The sequence below is a fragment of the Cherax quadricarinatus genome, chromosome 74 (assembly GCF_038502225.1).
Source record: "Cherax quadricarinatus isolate ZL_2023a chromosome 74, ASM3850222v1, whole genome shotgun sequence".
Lineage (NCBI taxonomy): Eukaryota > Metazoa > Arthropoda > Malacostraca > Decapoda > Parastacidae > Cherax > Cherax quadricarinatus.
The window spans coordinates 4,241,014-4,256,103 of record NC_091365.1 but is presented as its reverse complement, the minus strand read 5'-3'; the positions used below and the strand labels follow the sequence as shown (position 1 = coordinate 4,256,103).

At 38.0% G+C, this 15,090-nt stretch overlaps 2 protein-coding genes across 9 annotated transcripts in view; one reads left to right on the top strand and one right to left on the bottom strand.

Moving 5' to 3' along the window:
* Nucleotides 1-5,563, top strand: part of LOC128700182 (uncharacterized) — a 71,789-nt gene extending 66,226 nt beyond the window's left edge. For all 6 annotated transcript variants that reach the window (XM_070100692.1, XM_053793214.2, XM_053793217.2 and 3 more), the window contains 2 exons: nt 1,919-2,026; nt 2,177-5,563. In XM_070100692.1, coding sequence (XP_069956793.1) covers nt 1,919-2,026; nt 2,177-2,334 — 266 coding nt within the window. In that variant the 3' untranslated portion in view covers nt 2,335-5,563. The remainder of the gene's footprint in view (nt 1-1,918; nt 2,027-2,176) is intronic.
* Nucleotides 1-15,090, bottom strand: part of beta-PheRS (phenylalanine--tRNA ligase beta subunit) — a 38,526-nt gene that overhangs the window by 8,555 nt on the left and 14,881 nt on the right. For 2 of the 3 annotated variants that reach the window (XR_011394072.1, XR_011394073.1), the window contains 4 exons: nt 14,252-14,419; nt 13,115-13,322; nt 10,058-10,283; nt 1,895-1,993 (listed from right to left, as the gene is read on the bottom strand). Coding sequence is in view for 1 of the 3 variants with exons in the window: in XM_053793301.2 (XP_053649276.2) it covers nt 10,111-10,283; nt 13,115-13,322; nt 14,252-14,419 (549 nt within the window). In the remaining 2 variants the exon portion in view is untranslated. Of the gene's footprint in view, nt 1-1,894; nt 1,994-5,556; nt 10,284-13,114; nt 13,323-14,251; nt 14,420-15,090 lie in introns of those variants that run through there. The other variant, XM_053793301.2, reaches the window with a different exon arrangement.

Below are 15,090 nucleotides of genomic sequence, written 5' to 3'. Positions count from 1 at the left end.
TGGTTGATCAGGCTCTGATCAACCATGAGGCCTGGTCACAGACCGGGCCACGGGGCCGTTGACCCCCGGAACTCTCTCCAGGTAAACTCCAGGTAAATAAAACACTTGACCACTGTGATACGTCAACTTTATAGATAAACTGTTCTTTTCTCCTTATTGAAACTTATTGTGTAGTCTACTACATGTAACCATATGTAACATTTACTGTCAGGAGTACAAATTATTGTGACTCCAAATTGTGTGAATAAGAGAGGTGTATCCAAACATCAAAGTAGAATGACATGGAAAGCATATAAATCTATAGGGGAAGGAAAGAGGGGTAGGGGTCGTCCTCGAAAGGGTTGGAAAGAGGGGGTAAAGGAGGTTTTGTGGGTGAGGGGCTTGGACTTCCAGCAAGCGTGCATGAGCGTGTTAGATAGGAGTGAATGGAGACGAATGATACTTGGGACCTGACGATCTGTTGGAGTGTGAGCAGGGTAATATTTAGTGAAGGGATTCAGGGAAACTGGTTATTTTCATATAGTCGGACTTGAGTCCTGGAAATGGGAAGTACAATGCCTGCACTTTAAAGGAGGGGTTTGGGATATTGGCAGTTTGGAGGGAAATGTGTATCTCTATACGTATATGCTTCTAAACTGTTATATTCTGAGCACCTCTGCAAAAGCAGTGATAATGTGTGAGTGTGGTGAAAGTGTTGAATGATGATGAAAGTATTTTCTTTTTGGGGATTTTCTTTCTTTTTTTTGGGTCACCCTGCCTCGGTGGGAGACGACCGACTTGTTGAAAAAAAAAAAAAAAAAAAGTATCCAAACATAGCCCAAGGTGTTTAGAGCAGTAAGTGAGCTTAGCAATGTGATGACCATAAAGCAGTGGCAACAAGTTAGAACAGCTATTTTAAATCATGTATGAATGGCAGACTTTCTTGCAGAAAGTTTAGCAGCTGCAGACTAGCAGCTTATTAATGATATAGCAGTACAACAATGTTAGATCAACAAAATATTTAAACTAACAGCAAAGAAAAGTTACAGCAGCAGATACTATACTTAAGGTAAAAAAGAATATGAAACAGTAATGTTTGAAGGGAAAGTAGCAATTAAAGACCAGCAAGGAAAGCAGGTGGACCAGCAGGCAATGAGGTTGGAACATTTAGAGCAGCAGTTGAACCAGCAGGCATAGCAGTTTATCTACAGTACATGGAAGGTAGGTTGAAGCAGATCACATACAACTTGTTGCATATGTAGGATCAGTTGCTTATAGAACCAGTTAGTATTAAGAACAAGACAAGAGGCCAGAGGAACCAATTTGGATGGTTTGGACATTTGGAGACTTGAGTCATTCCTGTGAAAATGCCTCCAAATCCTAGTGCACTTGCATTCTTGACATATTGAATCAATCATTCTTCCAGGAATTTTAGGAGGATGCCAGTAAGCTGTCATATTTTGATAAATAATTCACAGTGAGTATCCTTGTCAATCATTTACCTATATTATTATTATAATCAAAACTAAGTGCTAAACCCATCAGGGTCATACAGCTCTGCTCATTTACCTATAACAAGATCAAAGCAATGTGTAGAACTTAAAATTGTCATAGTAAAAAGAAAAATGTTAAGCAGTGAAGCATGAGTTCTACATAAGTATTAGTATCATCTAATATGGGATTTCAAAATAAAAGCTAATTCAGAATACCATGATACTATATTCACAAAGATGGATCCTGATGGGGATGGGGGTGCCAAGATGCAGGTGGGCTCTCAATACAACAAATTAGAGTTACATCTTCCCTTCTTCTAATCAAGCCTGATTGCTCCTAACAATCCCATGGAACAGTACTAAACCCTTATGGATTTAGTATTACCCCATGGGCAAATTAGGATTTAGAATAGGAGTCTAACCTTTTAAACTTTCCCATCACTTAGCAACTGGTGAGCCTGCTGCTTGCTTCTCATATGTTGTGGTTACTGCTCTTCGTGCTGCCATAACAGCATTTCGAGCTGCAAATGAAAACGAAGCATGGTTTGATATGGGTGAGTATAAGAAATTTTAAATTTAAAAGTAAAATTAGGTTTTGAATAGAGCTGTACAGTGTAGAACAGGACCATTTGTTTTTACCTTTCATTTTTTAAAAACATATTATCAAAGGCATTTACTTGATAACTATTTTTGTTCATTTCTAGACACTCCAATAACTGTTGAAAAGGTCCATCAGCTGTGTGGAGTACAGCCAGAACAGTTTAAACTCTCCACCTCTACAGATGAATTTCTTGATGACTTCTGTCTCATAAGCAAAGACCAAGTATATGCAGAAGTGGCAACTTTCTGCCCTGTTAACTAATCATATGAGGAATTGACGTCAGTAGTATTTATTATTGGTTCCCTTATAATAATCTGTTGATAAAATATTTTTGTATGTAATATATATAAATGCTACATGGAAATTTTATAATTTCACTTTTTTCTAAAAGAAATTGTTGATGGGAGGATTCTGTTGGTCAATTTCATGAAACTATAGAAAATGTAAATATGGTGGCATCTGTATATTCAGTTCTGGAAAAATGATTTACACTAAAATTTTTACACTAAATTATGAAATCCATTCTTTCTGTGGGAACCAAGGACATACATATGACCATATTTTTTTTTAGTCACTGCACTATTAGACATACAATATGGTAAATATCTATACAAACTGTTTGTTTCATGTTTGAATGTACAAAGGTTATGAAGATATCAGTTTCATTGGCAAGGCACAAACATGCTTTGTACAAATTTATTTAGGTGATCTACTTTTGTATACCCAGTGTTGGCTTTTGTATTTCATTTTAATTTGTCCAAAGTTGAGGTGTTCAAGGAGTTTTACATTCTACTCCCATAATATCACAGCTAGAACATGCATTAACTTATCATGATAAATCTTTATATTAAAACATCCAAAGGCTTAACAATACTGTATAGCAAATTTTCAGTACAGTACTACTGGTAATTTGAAGGGAAATTGACTGGTTGGTGTTACTAGACTATGGCTCTGCTTGGGGTGGCTCACTAGCTTATGGTGTTATAATGCTGAATATTATGTAAAGACAGTGTGTTCCACTGTATGTAGAAATGACAAAGATACTTGGTCCCCTTTCACTAGAATGAGTTCTTAATTTCCCATGCGTGGCAAGGATAAGCTGCTGAAATTATTGTTACAGCCATAATTAAGTGCTAAAACTCCTAAGCTACTGAAAAATTTGGCAAAATTTTCATATTTTATGTTATACAGTAACACTGAAAAATTTATTCCAAGATAGTGATAGTGTGAATGATGGTTAGTTTGTCTTCAGGTCACCCTGCCTCGGTGGGAGATAGCCAGCTGTAAAAAAAGACAAATCAATATTTTCTTAACACTAGTACATTTAGACATGAAACATGGCTTATGGAGCCCGGTTCTTAATTATTTTACTAGAAATGGGTAAAAAATACCTTGTTTGCTATCACTCCCCAGGTAAAGAATAGTTCTGTCATTTACATTTAGATGAAATTTTTCTAGAGAAGTGTAGGTGAAATGGTTGCCGCAAAATGAGCTGTATAGCCCTTGTGGCTTAGCGCTTCTTTTTTAATATAATAATAATAATGCCGCAAAATGACATTTTTTATAGTTTTCAGTTTTGACCTCTAACAGCGTTTGAGTCATTTCCCTGAAGTACATCTTAAATAAGAGTGACAAAGTGTTCTCTCCTATAGTGTTGAATCTTAGGAAGTTAGGTCTTCAGGTAACATAAAAGTATGGTACTCCAAGATATAAATTTGTACTTGTCATTTTAAAAATGTGACCTGGTTGAATAATCTCTATTAATTTAAGGACAAATAAATATTTTGTTACATTATACTATAAATCAAGGAATTGTCTGCCATTTCCAATATAATTCTTATACTTATACAGTAATCAATTCGAAGTGCATGACAAACTTGCATTTCCTTTCAGACTGTATCACAGTGAGAGAGTTGCAGAGAGGAACTTTGTTGAGATGTATCACCTGTAGCACAGGCTTCTTCATTTATTGCACAGGGATTCACAAGCAAATTTATACAAGCATAGTCAGGTGAGTGGCTGGGTCAGTGAGGTCACCGTGTCGAACTGAGACAGGAGCATTGCAGGAGGCTTACTGGTCCTTCCAGTGACCTGTTTATGTAAGATAAGTTGGGCTACAAGTTTGACTAAACTGAAAACTTGATTCTGTTTGACTGTATTTTCCCCTCAAGGAAGGTTCCTTGATACTGGTGGGGGCTCTTGATCTAGGGAATTGGATCTGTGCTCCAGTTCCCCAAATTAAGCCTGAATACCTTCCAGATCTCCCCTTGATTATAACAATAATAATTGACTATTTTGTTCACTGATTAATGCAGCTCCCAGGAATCTGATTCATGTTTTGTCCATCGCCTTTAAGACCAGCTGGGTGCAGGCATGCTTGTGTTCATGTAACCTGATCAGTATGTTAGGTAAAAGGACACAAGGGCAACTATTGTGACATTTTACTGTGGCAACGTTCTGCTCTCCAGGAGCTTTGTCAAGCTGGCTTGACAAAGCTCCTGGAGAGCAAAACGTTGCCACTATAAAATGTTACACTAGTTGCACTTGTGTCCTTTTACCTAACATATTGTCAGTAATTCTACCAACATTATTACAACCTGATCTGTAGGCTACAGGAGGTCTTGCTCACATATGTCTGGTCACAAACACATAGGTGTTGCCACTATCATATAGAGAACCATCAAAGACTTGACCAGGCAAATAGGTAACTGTCAGGACAGTGACCAGGCATACTCTATGTGAGTGAGACTTCCCATAGTCTACAAATCAGGTTGTAATAATGTTGGTAGAATTACTGACAATATGTTAGGTAAAAGGACACAAGTGCAACTAGTGTAACATTTTATAGTGGCAATGTTTTGCTCTTCAGGAGCTTTGTCAAGCCAGCTTGACAAAGCTCCTGGAAAGTAGAACATTGCCACAATAAAATGTCACAATAGTTGCCCTTGTGTCCTTTTACCTAACATACTGATCAGGTTACAAGAACACCAGCATGCCTGCAGGACTCTCATAAATAATGCATGCATAATACATAGAGATCAGTCTGCACACCTGATGTCTTGGAAATACACCCAGATGGTTATAAAGAAAATGGACAGAACACAACACAGATGCTTGGCAGCTGAATTCACCTGTACACAAAGTACAATCAAACAGTCAAGGAGCTTTCAGTTTAGCCATACCTGTAGTCAAACTCAGCTTCCAGAAACAAGTCATCAGAAGGACCTGCAGTGCTGTCTCAATTCATCCACACAGTGACCTCATTGCCCAGCCATTCACCTGATTGTATAAATTTGCTTGTGCATCCCTGTGTATTGACTGAAGAAACTTGTTCCACTGGCAAAATGTCTCGCTGAAAGTCCTTTGTGCAGATGTCTATTTCAGCACTTTACTGTGCTGCTGTTTCCACCTACATTTATTGTACTAATGAACACTAAGGTTATTGTGAATATGTATTAAAAGGCAACAATAAAAATGCTTAAGTGAATAACAGGTATAAATTTTATTAAAAAACTATGTTTAAACACTTCATAATATTCATTAAATTATATACACAAACATACCAGAAATAACCCGCACAAAGAAGAGAGGAGCTTGCGACGACGTTTCAGTCAGACTTGGACCATTTACAAAGTGTGATTTTGTAAATGGTCCAAGTTGGACCGAAACGTCGTCGTAAACTCCTCGCTTCTATGTGCGGGTTATTTGTGTATCATTCCAGTCAAGGTATTGTACCTTTTTTTTTAAACATACCAGGGCAAGATTTATACATGACTTTTAAACTATAAGATACAGTAGTTTTATCTTAAATTTGGTCAAAGTATCCTATAAATTTTTTATACAAAGCAACTTGGTTGGGCCAAGATCAAATCTTCAAATGAGGTACAATGTAACATGTACTGATAAAAGCACTTGTTTGCAATGAAATCTTCATTTTCATCCAGAACTGGATTTTGCCAAATATACAGAAACAGATACATGGCTTTATAAGGCAAATGAGTACCTGGTCAGACTTGAGAGGCGTCACATGTGACTTCATAAAATAAGAATATTGCTCGAGTTAAGAGCTAATGTGGGAGGGGGACAGAACAATGTACAGTAGGTGCAACAGGACCTACCGGTGTATATTTCCTTGCTTTGTTTGGTGTCAGATAAATGTATAATGGCTGCTTCCAGAAACCTGTCTGTCATACTACTTCATAGCTGATATTTGTGTTCTTGCAAGTGAGTCTGGTCATACACTGTCTTATCAACGTATGCTTTTTACTACATCCTCCACACAGAATTCTGTTAGCCCCTGCAGCAGTTGTACTCTTTGGTCCATAAGGTCTGGTGATATCTGATGGTTCTGCTAGTTACAACAGCAATGTCTGTGCTGACTTGCTTTAAGATGGGGGCAATATCAAAGGTAACCTATCCTATGGGGAAGACAAGATGACAATGTTGTTTCATTGGGAGTGGTGTGGATGAGTAAGTCCTCATTTTTGCAGGAGTGGATAAGGTGTAGTGGGACCTTAAAGAGCAGTACAAACCTTACTCATCCACACAACTCCCAGAGAAATAGTTAACAATTTTGCCTTGTCCTTCCTACAGAACAGGTTGCTTTCAAAATCACCCCATCTTCAGAAAAGTCAACACAGACAATTCTGTCATAACTAGCAAAACCATCAGACATCAGAACTCACAGACTGAAGAATACCACTGCTGAAGGGGTTTACAACTTTCTGTGTAAAGGATGTAGTATACATTAGTGAGACAGAGTATGATCTTCAGACTTGCTGCAGGAACCCAAATATCAGTATAGGATCTTTGTTTTTCTGATTCTGTTCATCTTATAGGATGGACAAAATCAGCAATGCATGTGTCATTCACCATACTCTACACTCATGTATCCTGGAGCAGGATAAAATCAAATGCAGGATTCTAGAAGCATCCATTAACATTTATCCAACACTATCAAACAAAACATGAAATATATACACTGGCAAGTCCTACTGAATGTATGTGCATGGTTTATATAATAAAATAAAATTTCCTATGGAACTGACCCCTGCAACCACACATAGGCAAATACCTAAAATATATATAGTTTGAATTGCCTGTTTCCTGACCTCATGTTGCTCATTTGTCTTAAGTCATCCTGGACAAACATAAAAGTTTCACTGCAAACTTAGTGGTTCTCACTAACTGTTGGCTTATGCCATTATTCATTTACAATGTGATATAATTTAATACACCATTTCACAAATACACTCCAATGTACATGCATGCATAAAACACTCATTGCAAAATATATTCACCAAATATAAACTTATGCTTCCTCACTATAATACCACACCTCTTGTTACTATCTTCAGTATATTTTTATGGGTAAGTGCTCAATCCATAGGGGTCATACGGTGCCTGGTACATGGTATGCAATCAGGTTCCTGATCCAATTCCTTGGATCAGGAACCTTTCACCAACATCAAGGAATTACCCCTTAAATGACCCTAGTAGCAAGACCCTCAATGATTTTTTTTTTCTTTTTACCCTATCTGCTTTTTCCTACAAATAGAGGATGAACCCCTTCCCCCTCAAAAAAAAAAAAAAAAAAAAAAAATGCTATCAATCAATAGCTATTATTATTATTATAATACTGATGTGTAATTACCTACAAGTTTGTGAAGAAAGGCGCAAACTCAAGCTCTTTGTCCCGCCTCTTCATTTTAAACCAGCAGGAGTTGTAAAATGGCCGAGACATGGGAGACAATTTAGTTTGAATCAATTTCTTAGATGAAGCCTCTCACTAGCATCCAGTCTGGGGCCAAGTGACATGACTGAACTTTGTCCTACCTATACTGAACCCTTGTATGGAGTTTGCTTCCACTGTGTCATTGCCTAAAAACATATTCCAAGCAGGTCATTCAGTGCTGCATGGTATGAGAGTGGTTACTTTTAAAAGCAGTGCTGTATGACCCTTTTAGGTCATACAACACTGGCTTATTATTATTTAAAAGCAGAAATACTGATGGTGAATACAAGGGAGATAGGATGAAGTCTTCATCACTGTAGTAAATCAATTTCAGTCGAGTTATATAAGCTTCTTTAAAGGTTGTGATTTTCAAGTAATGAGGCAGAGAGATTAGCATTTTGAGGTATTTAAGGAGTGGTCAAAACTGAGCATAAAAATACAGAAGCACTGAAGGTCTATTGGCAGGTCCTTCTCCAATCCAATCCTTCTCCAATCCAATCCTTCTCACTCTTATACTTGTCTGACATGTATTTTTGAAGTTGCTGAGGGATGTTAGCTTCAATGCCTATTTGGCAGATTGTTCTTCACATCCACAACACTATTGCTAAACCAACATTTTCCTATATTCCTTCTAAATTTCTAAATCTGAATTTAACCTACTTGAAACTGTTGTTTCAAGTAGGTTAAGATGTCACTCCCAACAACAAATATCCCAAACCCCTTCCTTTAAAGTGCAGGCACTGTACTTCCCACCTCCAGGACTCTGTCTCCTCAAGGGAGGTCCCTTGACACTAGTGAGGGGCTCTTGATCTAGGAAACTGGATCTGTGCTCCAGATCCCTGAATTAAGCCTGAATACCTTCCATCCCCCCCCCCCCACAAGCTTATTCTCCTATAATTCTTACACTCTTATTCCCTTTTCCTTTATACAAAGGAACTATGCATGCTCTCCTTGTAAATAAAGTAATATAAATAGGGTGCTGAGGTTTTCTAATCAGGAAAGAACTTGAAACAACAATTTCAACAGCTTCAAGTTCTTTCCTGATTAGAAAACCTCAGCAAGCTATTTATATTGGGGTGACATCTGAACTGTCATATCTGCATGCCTCTGCAAAGACAGTGATATGTGTGAATGATGGTAAAAGTGTTTTCTTTTTATGGGTCACCCTGTGTCAGTGGGAGACAACCAGTGTGTGGAAAAGAAGAAAGCCTGTCGAGTATACCAGGTGAAGTGTATGGTAGTTATTACTGAAAGAATTCAGGGTAAGATGAGAGGGACTACAGGGAGTACAGGTTTTAGAAAGGGTAGGGGATGTGTAGACCAACTGTTGGCAATAAACAATACTTAGAATATTACTGACAATTTGCCAAGAAGATGGGTACATAAGCAACTAATGAGACATTACGGCTACATTTTACTCTAGGCACTTTATCATCCCAATAAATGGACAATATGTCAAAAGATGTTGGACTGTCAATATGACTTAAAATTCTCTTAGAGTTAAGCACCCCTCCAGAAGATGGCCATGGGTGGGTGTGCGACAGCAAAACTACTGTTGCTCATCAATGGAGGACAGCGAGAAGCCTTACTGTGGTTTTACTAAAAATAGCTTACTGTTCTACCCGGATGGTGTTCCGGGGGTCAGTGCCCCCACGGCCCAGTCCTTGACCAGCTTGACTAACTCAGATTAATGATTCTTGCAGCAATCTCAAAAGTACCAGAATTATTATCAGGGGGAAGTATTAAACCCATAGGGGTCATATAGCATCTGGGGAATGAAAGATCAGGGTTGATCCAAGAAGGGGAAGGCAGGTTCACTTCCCTGGATCAAGAGCCCCCTCACTGGCATCAAGGCCTCCCCTCGAGTAAATATCAGAAAATAGGTGAAAAATGACAACCACTTACAAAAAATTGAAAAGTCTTGAACAGAGACATGTAAAGGCTGCCAGTTCATTATCCTGAACTCCAGAATAGGGACAGCAATTTTTTTCTGAATCAGTACATGAGACATGACTAGTCCTGAATACAAAGAGAAAATGGGAAAAACCAAAAGTCTGAACTGCTTCCCCACAATGATGACAGTATTATTTACAGTACTGAATTGCACTCTCTGATTTGTGTGTGTAGAGTATCAACAAAAGGATGGCTGAAACAGGCGTTAAGAGAGCCTGCATGTTAAAACCATTAGAAACCTAAACATATATTTATGCCAAAGAAGCTAGGGTACCACAATCATAGCTCTACACTTACCTAAAAACAGGTAATTACACATCAGCGTATGTATCTCCGATTCTATGCCGGTTTCATTTACCCAAATTTATCAGTTCCAAAACTTTTTGCATATCGATTTCAAGAGCAGCAGCAGGATTGTTGAGGTTGAAGTTGGTGATGACTTCTGGGTGGACCAAACCTATATGACCCACAGGGACACCACTGATGATCACACTACCACAAAACCCAGGGAAGTAACTTGGATCTGTTAGGAATATGATGAAAAATTATTATAGTGTTCTATTATGTCTTGCAAGTAATTTATTTACAGGCACTGTTTTTCGATCTACCATTTATATCCTGCCAAAATAGTGTGATCCACTCAGTGGCATGCAATAATCATTACTGCATATTTCCTTTACAAGAACTGCTAGAACAAAATAATAAAAGGAATAAAGTTAACATATACAACACAGTATTTTAACAGTGAAAGTTTTCAAACATGATGCAAATTAATATTATATTCATGGGAAAGTGCAAAACCCGTAGAGGTCAAAATGACTGGAGATTAGAAGGTAATCAGGGTTGATTCAAGAAAGGAGAGGGTAGCTCCAATACCTTGAATTAAGAGCCTTTAATCAGCCTCAAGACAGTCCCCCTCCCCATCCCTGAAGATGTAATCCATTAGGTACACTCTTTGTCAACCCTTTTCTTTAAATTCCATTACTATCTGTTATTGTCAACTTATTAATCCTTGTCTTTATTCTATGCTCCTTTCACAACTTCATCCTATCTCTGATCTCATTCCTCAGCCAGACTTCAAGAAATTCAAGTATAATGTTTGCTGTCTCCCTGTTAATGATGAATGAAGCAATGAAGTATATTAAGTGAGTAGGTAGGTAGCAAATGACAACCATCAAAAATTATATGATGAATTACAGTAATTACTAATTACTGAAGACAAGACACTAAGAGCATGACTCTGCTGATATAGTTACACATACCAGTAGTTAACAAATAGGTAATTACATATTTTAATCATATAAATGTCAGGAGAATGAAGCAAATATTCACAGCTTTGGTTTCTTGACTGATAGATGGCAAGACAGTGTCATTTAACAAAATAACAACATAGCTTAATTAATCTTATTAGGAGTGTCAAAATGCTGCATTTCCTAAAATCTAAATTTATGTTCACTTATAAATTTTTAATTGCAACTTTAAACCTCAATTTATGAGCACTGGGGAGGTAGCAGATTGGAAGCATACATGTCACATATTAGTACCTGATCAGTCATTCGAAGTTAGTACTGGATTTGTATTTTACAACTGATTTCAACCAATTACACTGATTAATCGTAAATTATCATTATTGCTTTCAATGAACTAGACATCAACATTACTGGTGGGCCACGTGTAATGCTGCTGCAGGTTGCATGTTTAAGATGCCTAAAATTAATGAAAAGCACTATGAAAAATAAAATTACCTAGAGCACTAACTGTAGAATTTACAGAGTACTTAAAACCTATAAAAGCATTCAGCACTTTTAACAATAAAAAAGTTAAATACAACTATACACAATAAAAACTGCAAGCCAAAACTGTTTTCTTGACACAATATTGTACCTGCAGTGATTCTACAGTAAACCGAGGCCGACTGGTGTGTTGCCTAATTTCTATAAACAGCCACTGCATGTCAAAATAGCCCCAAATACAGTATTGGATAGTGTCAAATAAACCTCGCACATCATAAAAACCTTTGAAAAAGTGATGAGACGGCAGATTACAAATTTCATGGAGCTGCACAACCAACATAACCCAAACCAACATGGTTTTAGAGCAGGACGATCATGCCTGTCACAGCTGCTGAACCATTATGACAAAGTTATGGAGGCATTGGAAGACGACCAAAACACAGATGTGATTTACACAGATTTTGCAAAGGCGTTTGACAAATGCGATCATGGAGTGATAGCGCACAAAATGAAAGCCACAGGCATTACGGAGAAGGTAGGCAGATGGATTTTCGGTTTCCTAACACACAGAACACAAAAAGCAGTAGCGAACAGGGCAAAATCCAGAATCAGTGAGGTCAAAAGCTCAGTGCCCCAAGGCTGTCCTGGCACCTCTGCTGTTTCTCATCCTCATAGCAGACAGACAAAAACACCTGGCACACTTCTGTATCATCATTTCCAGATGACACTAAAATAAGCATGAAAGTCACCACGGTAGAGGACACTGAAAAAGTACAGGAAGACAAACAGGGTTTTCCAGTGGGCAATGGAGAACAACGTGACATTCAATGGTGATAAGTTCCAGCTGCTTAGGTATGGAAAGAATGAAGAACTCAAAAGGAACACTATATACAAAACTCAAGAGGGTCACCAAACAGAACGTAAGGATAATATATACTTGGAAAATACTCGAGGGCCTGGTCCCAAATCTGCACACTGCCATAACATACTGGAGTGAGAGATATGGAAGGAAGCGTAAATAAGCCCAGTGAGGAGCAGGGGTGTGGTGGGGACAATAAGGGAACACTATCAACATATGGGGTCCTAGACTATTCAACATCTTACCAGAAGATATCAGAAACTTGGCTGGAACAAGTGTAGAAGCCTTCAAGAGGAAACTGGACAAGTATCTTCACCAGGTGCCAGATCAACCAGGCTGTGATGGATATGTGAGGCAGTGGGCCTCCAGCAGCAACAGCCTGGTTGACCAGGCAAGCACCAGACAAGCCTGGCCCATTGCCAGGCTCAGAGAGTAGATAAACTCTCAAAACTCTTCAAAGGTATATCAACTGATTTAAAAAATGGTAGCAAGAAAGCTACTAATAAAATCTTAAAATAAAAAAACACTATCATCCCAGGTCATACCTATACTGTACTAAATCAAGAACAAGAATAGCTAAAAAAGAAAAGTATACAGAAAAGAAAACATTATGATAGAAAATTAAAGGCCATTAAGAAGTTATTACATTATAAATAATTTTCCTTCTTAAATATTTCATATTTAAATAATTAAATCTAGAAGGTTTTCCCCACCTTATGAAGGATAATTAACAGTAAGCTGCTTATCAAGTACAGTACTCACGTTCTTTTTCCTCAAGATAATATCCTTGTGAGTTGTTATCACCAGCATAAGGGACCTTGAGAGCCACCATAATATTGTCCAAGAGACCCTGAACTTTTTCTATTCCAACTTTAACATTGTAGTTAATGGCACAGATATGCCGTTGATTACGTGCACCTGTGCCTCTAGTAGCACTAGGACAAGTATCTCGAAGCACAACGTCAGATACCTGAAAATGTACATTTTTGAAAACTGGTTGATTTCTACTGAAGCAGGATGCCCTGAAGAAAAAAAATTACATTTATCACTTATTCTCCAGATGTGTTTCTAGAAGTGCATGAATATTTCAATTCAAATGATCCAGTGAACTGCAACATTCCCACCCATTTCCTACCTCCAGAACTCATGTTAGTCTAACTGGTTTCCTTGAATCTATAGACAATCAAATTGCTGAAGTCATTTGTCTCCACTCATTCCAAAATAACAAACCCACACATGCCTGCTTGATGTTCGAGGCCCTACCTCTTAACATCTCTACCTTGATCTACATTGCCCAAAAACAGGGCACACTGCATCATCCCAATATGTATATAAATGTTCAATGCCTGAAAACAATCGAAAGAAGTGTAGTCTGGTTATCATCCAGATTGTGCAAGTGTCTCATAGTATGTTAGTGATAATTATTTAAATGATAACACTTACGAAAAAGCAATGTAACAGTAAATAATTGTAAACAGGTAGAAAGTATCAAATCTGAAAACTACTTTAACATACTGGAGCAAGATATATGGGAGGAGGGAAGATGTGGGCATCAAAAAAGAAGAGAACCCTGTGTCAATATTTGTAGCACAAGACTAACCTGCTATACTAGCAGATATCAGAGCTGCAAGAACAAGTGTGAAAGTTTTCAAGAGGGAATTGAACCACTTATCTCTATCAAGCACCAGCTCAATAAGGCTGAGATGGCTATGTGGGGCCAGCAGACCCCAGACAGCAAGAGTCTGGTTGAACTGGTAATCAATGGAAAAGCTTGGCCCTAGACTGGGCTGGGAGGGTGGAAAAACTCAAAATCTCTCGCAGGGTTAAAGGTGTATCACACTTAACTAAAACTGATATCACAATATTTCTTCCTGGTAATGAAACAATACTTCTACTTACCTCAAATAATTTCAGGGGTAAGGAGATATGCTTGTTTGCCGACAAAGTTTTCAACAATCCTGGCAAAAGGCTAATTCGAACAGCCTCACATTCTGTAGTTTTGGGATTCGCAACTTTAACCCAAGACTCATTTTCGAGGTTCACTTTCATTCTCTCGCCCATGTCTATCTGAAAAATGGCAAACGTGTATGAACACTAACTAACCCTTTATCACAAATAGGTAATCACATGTATAACTTCATCAACTATGGTCCTTCACATATGCACATCACTGATTCATCTCATGCTTTACAGACTAATTAATGCTACTGTGCATGAAAACCATGCTGGTACACTTTATTTAATAGATATTTTACCAATTTAAGTAAGACCTTGGGAAGGACCACCAGACACAGACACACACACACAAACATCAATGAGTGTCTTGGTAACATGAGACAATCAACTTGGTTCAGGGTAAGAAATTAAATTGTGGATGTTGATAGCAAGGAATATCGACTGGGTATGAAAAACTTGTAAAACTCTCCTTATTCAAACTCTGATGTTTCATGCCTCAACTCCCTATGTTGTAAAATTCTAATGCTAAAAAACATTAAGCAATCAGCATTTTTTTTTTCAACATGTCGGTTATCTCCCACTGAGGCAGGGTGACCCAAAAAAAAAAAAAACAATCCCCAAAAGGAAATATTTAGTGGCCTGGTGGTTAACGCTCTCGCTTCACACGGCGAGGGCCTGGGTTCGATTCCCAGCCAGAGTAGAAACATTGGACGTGTTTCTTTCCACCTGTTGTCTATGTTCCCCATCAGTAAAATGGGTACCTGGGTGTTAGTCGACTGGTG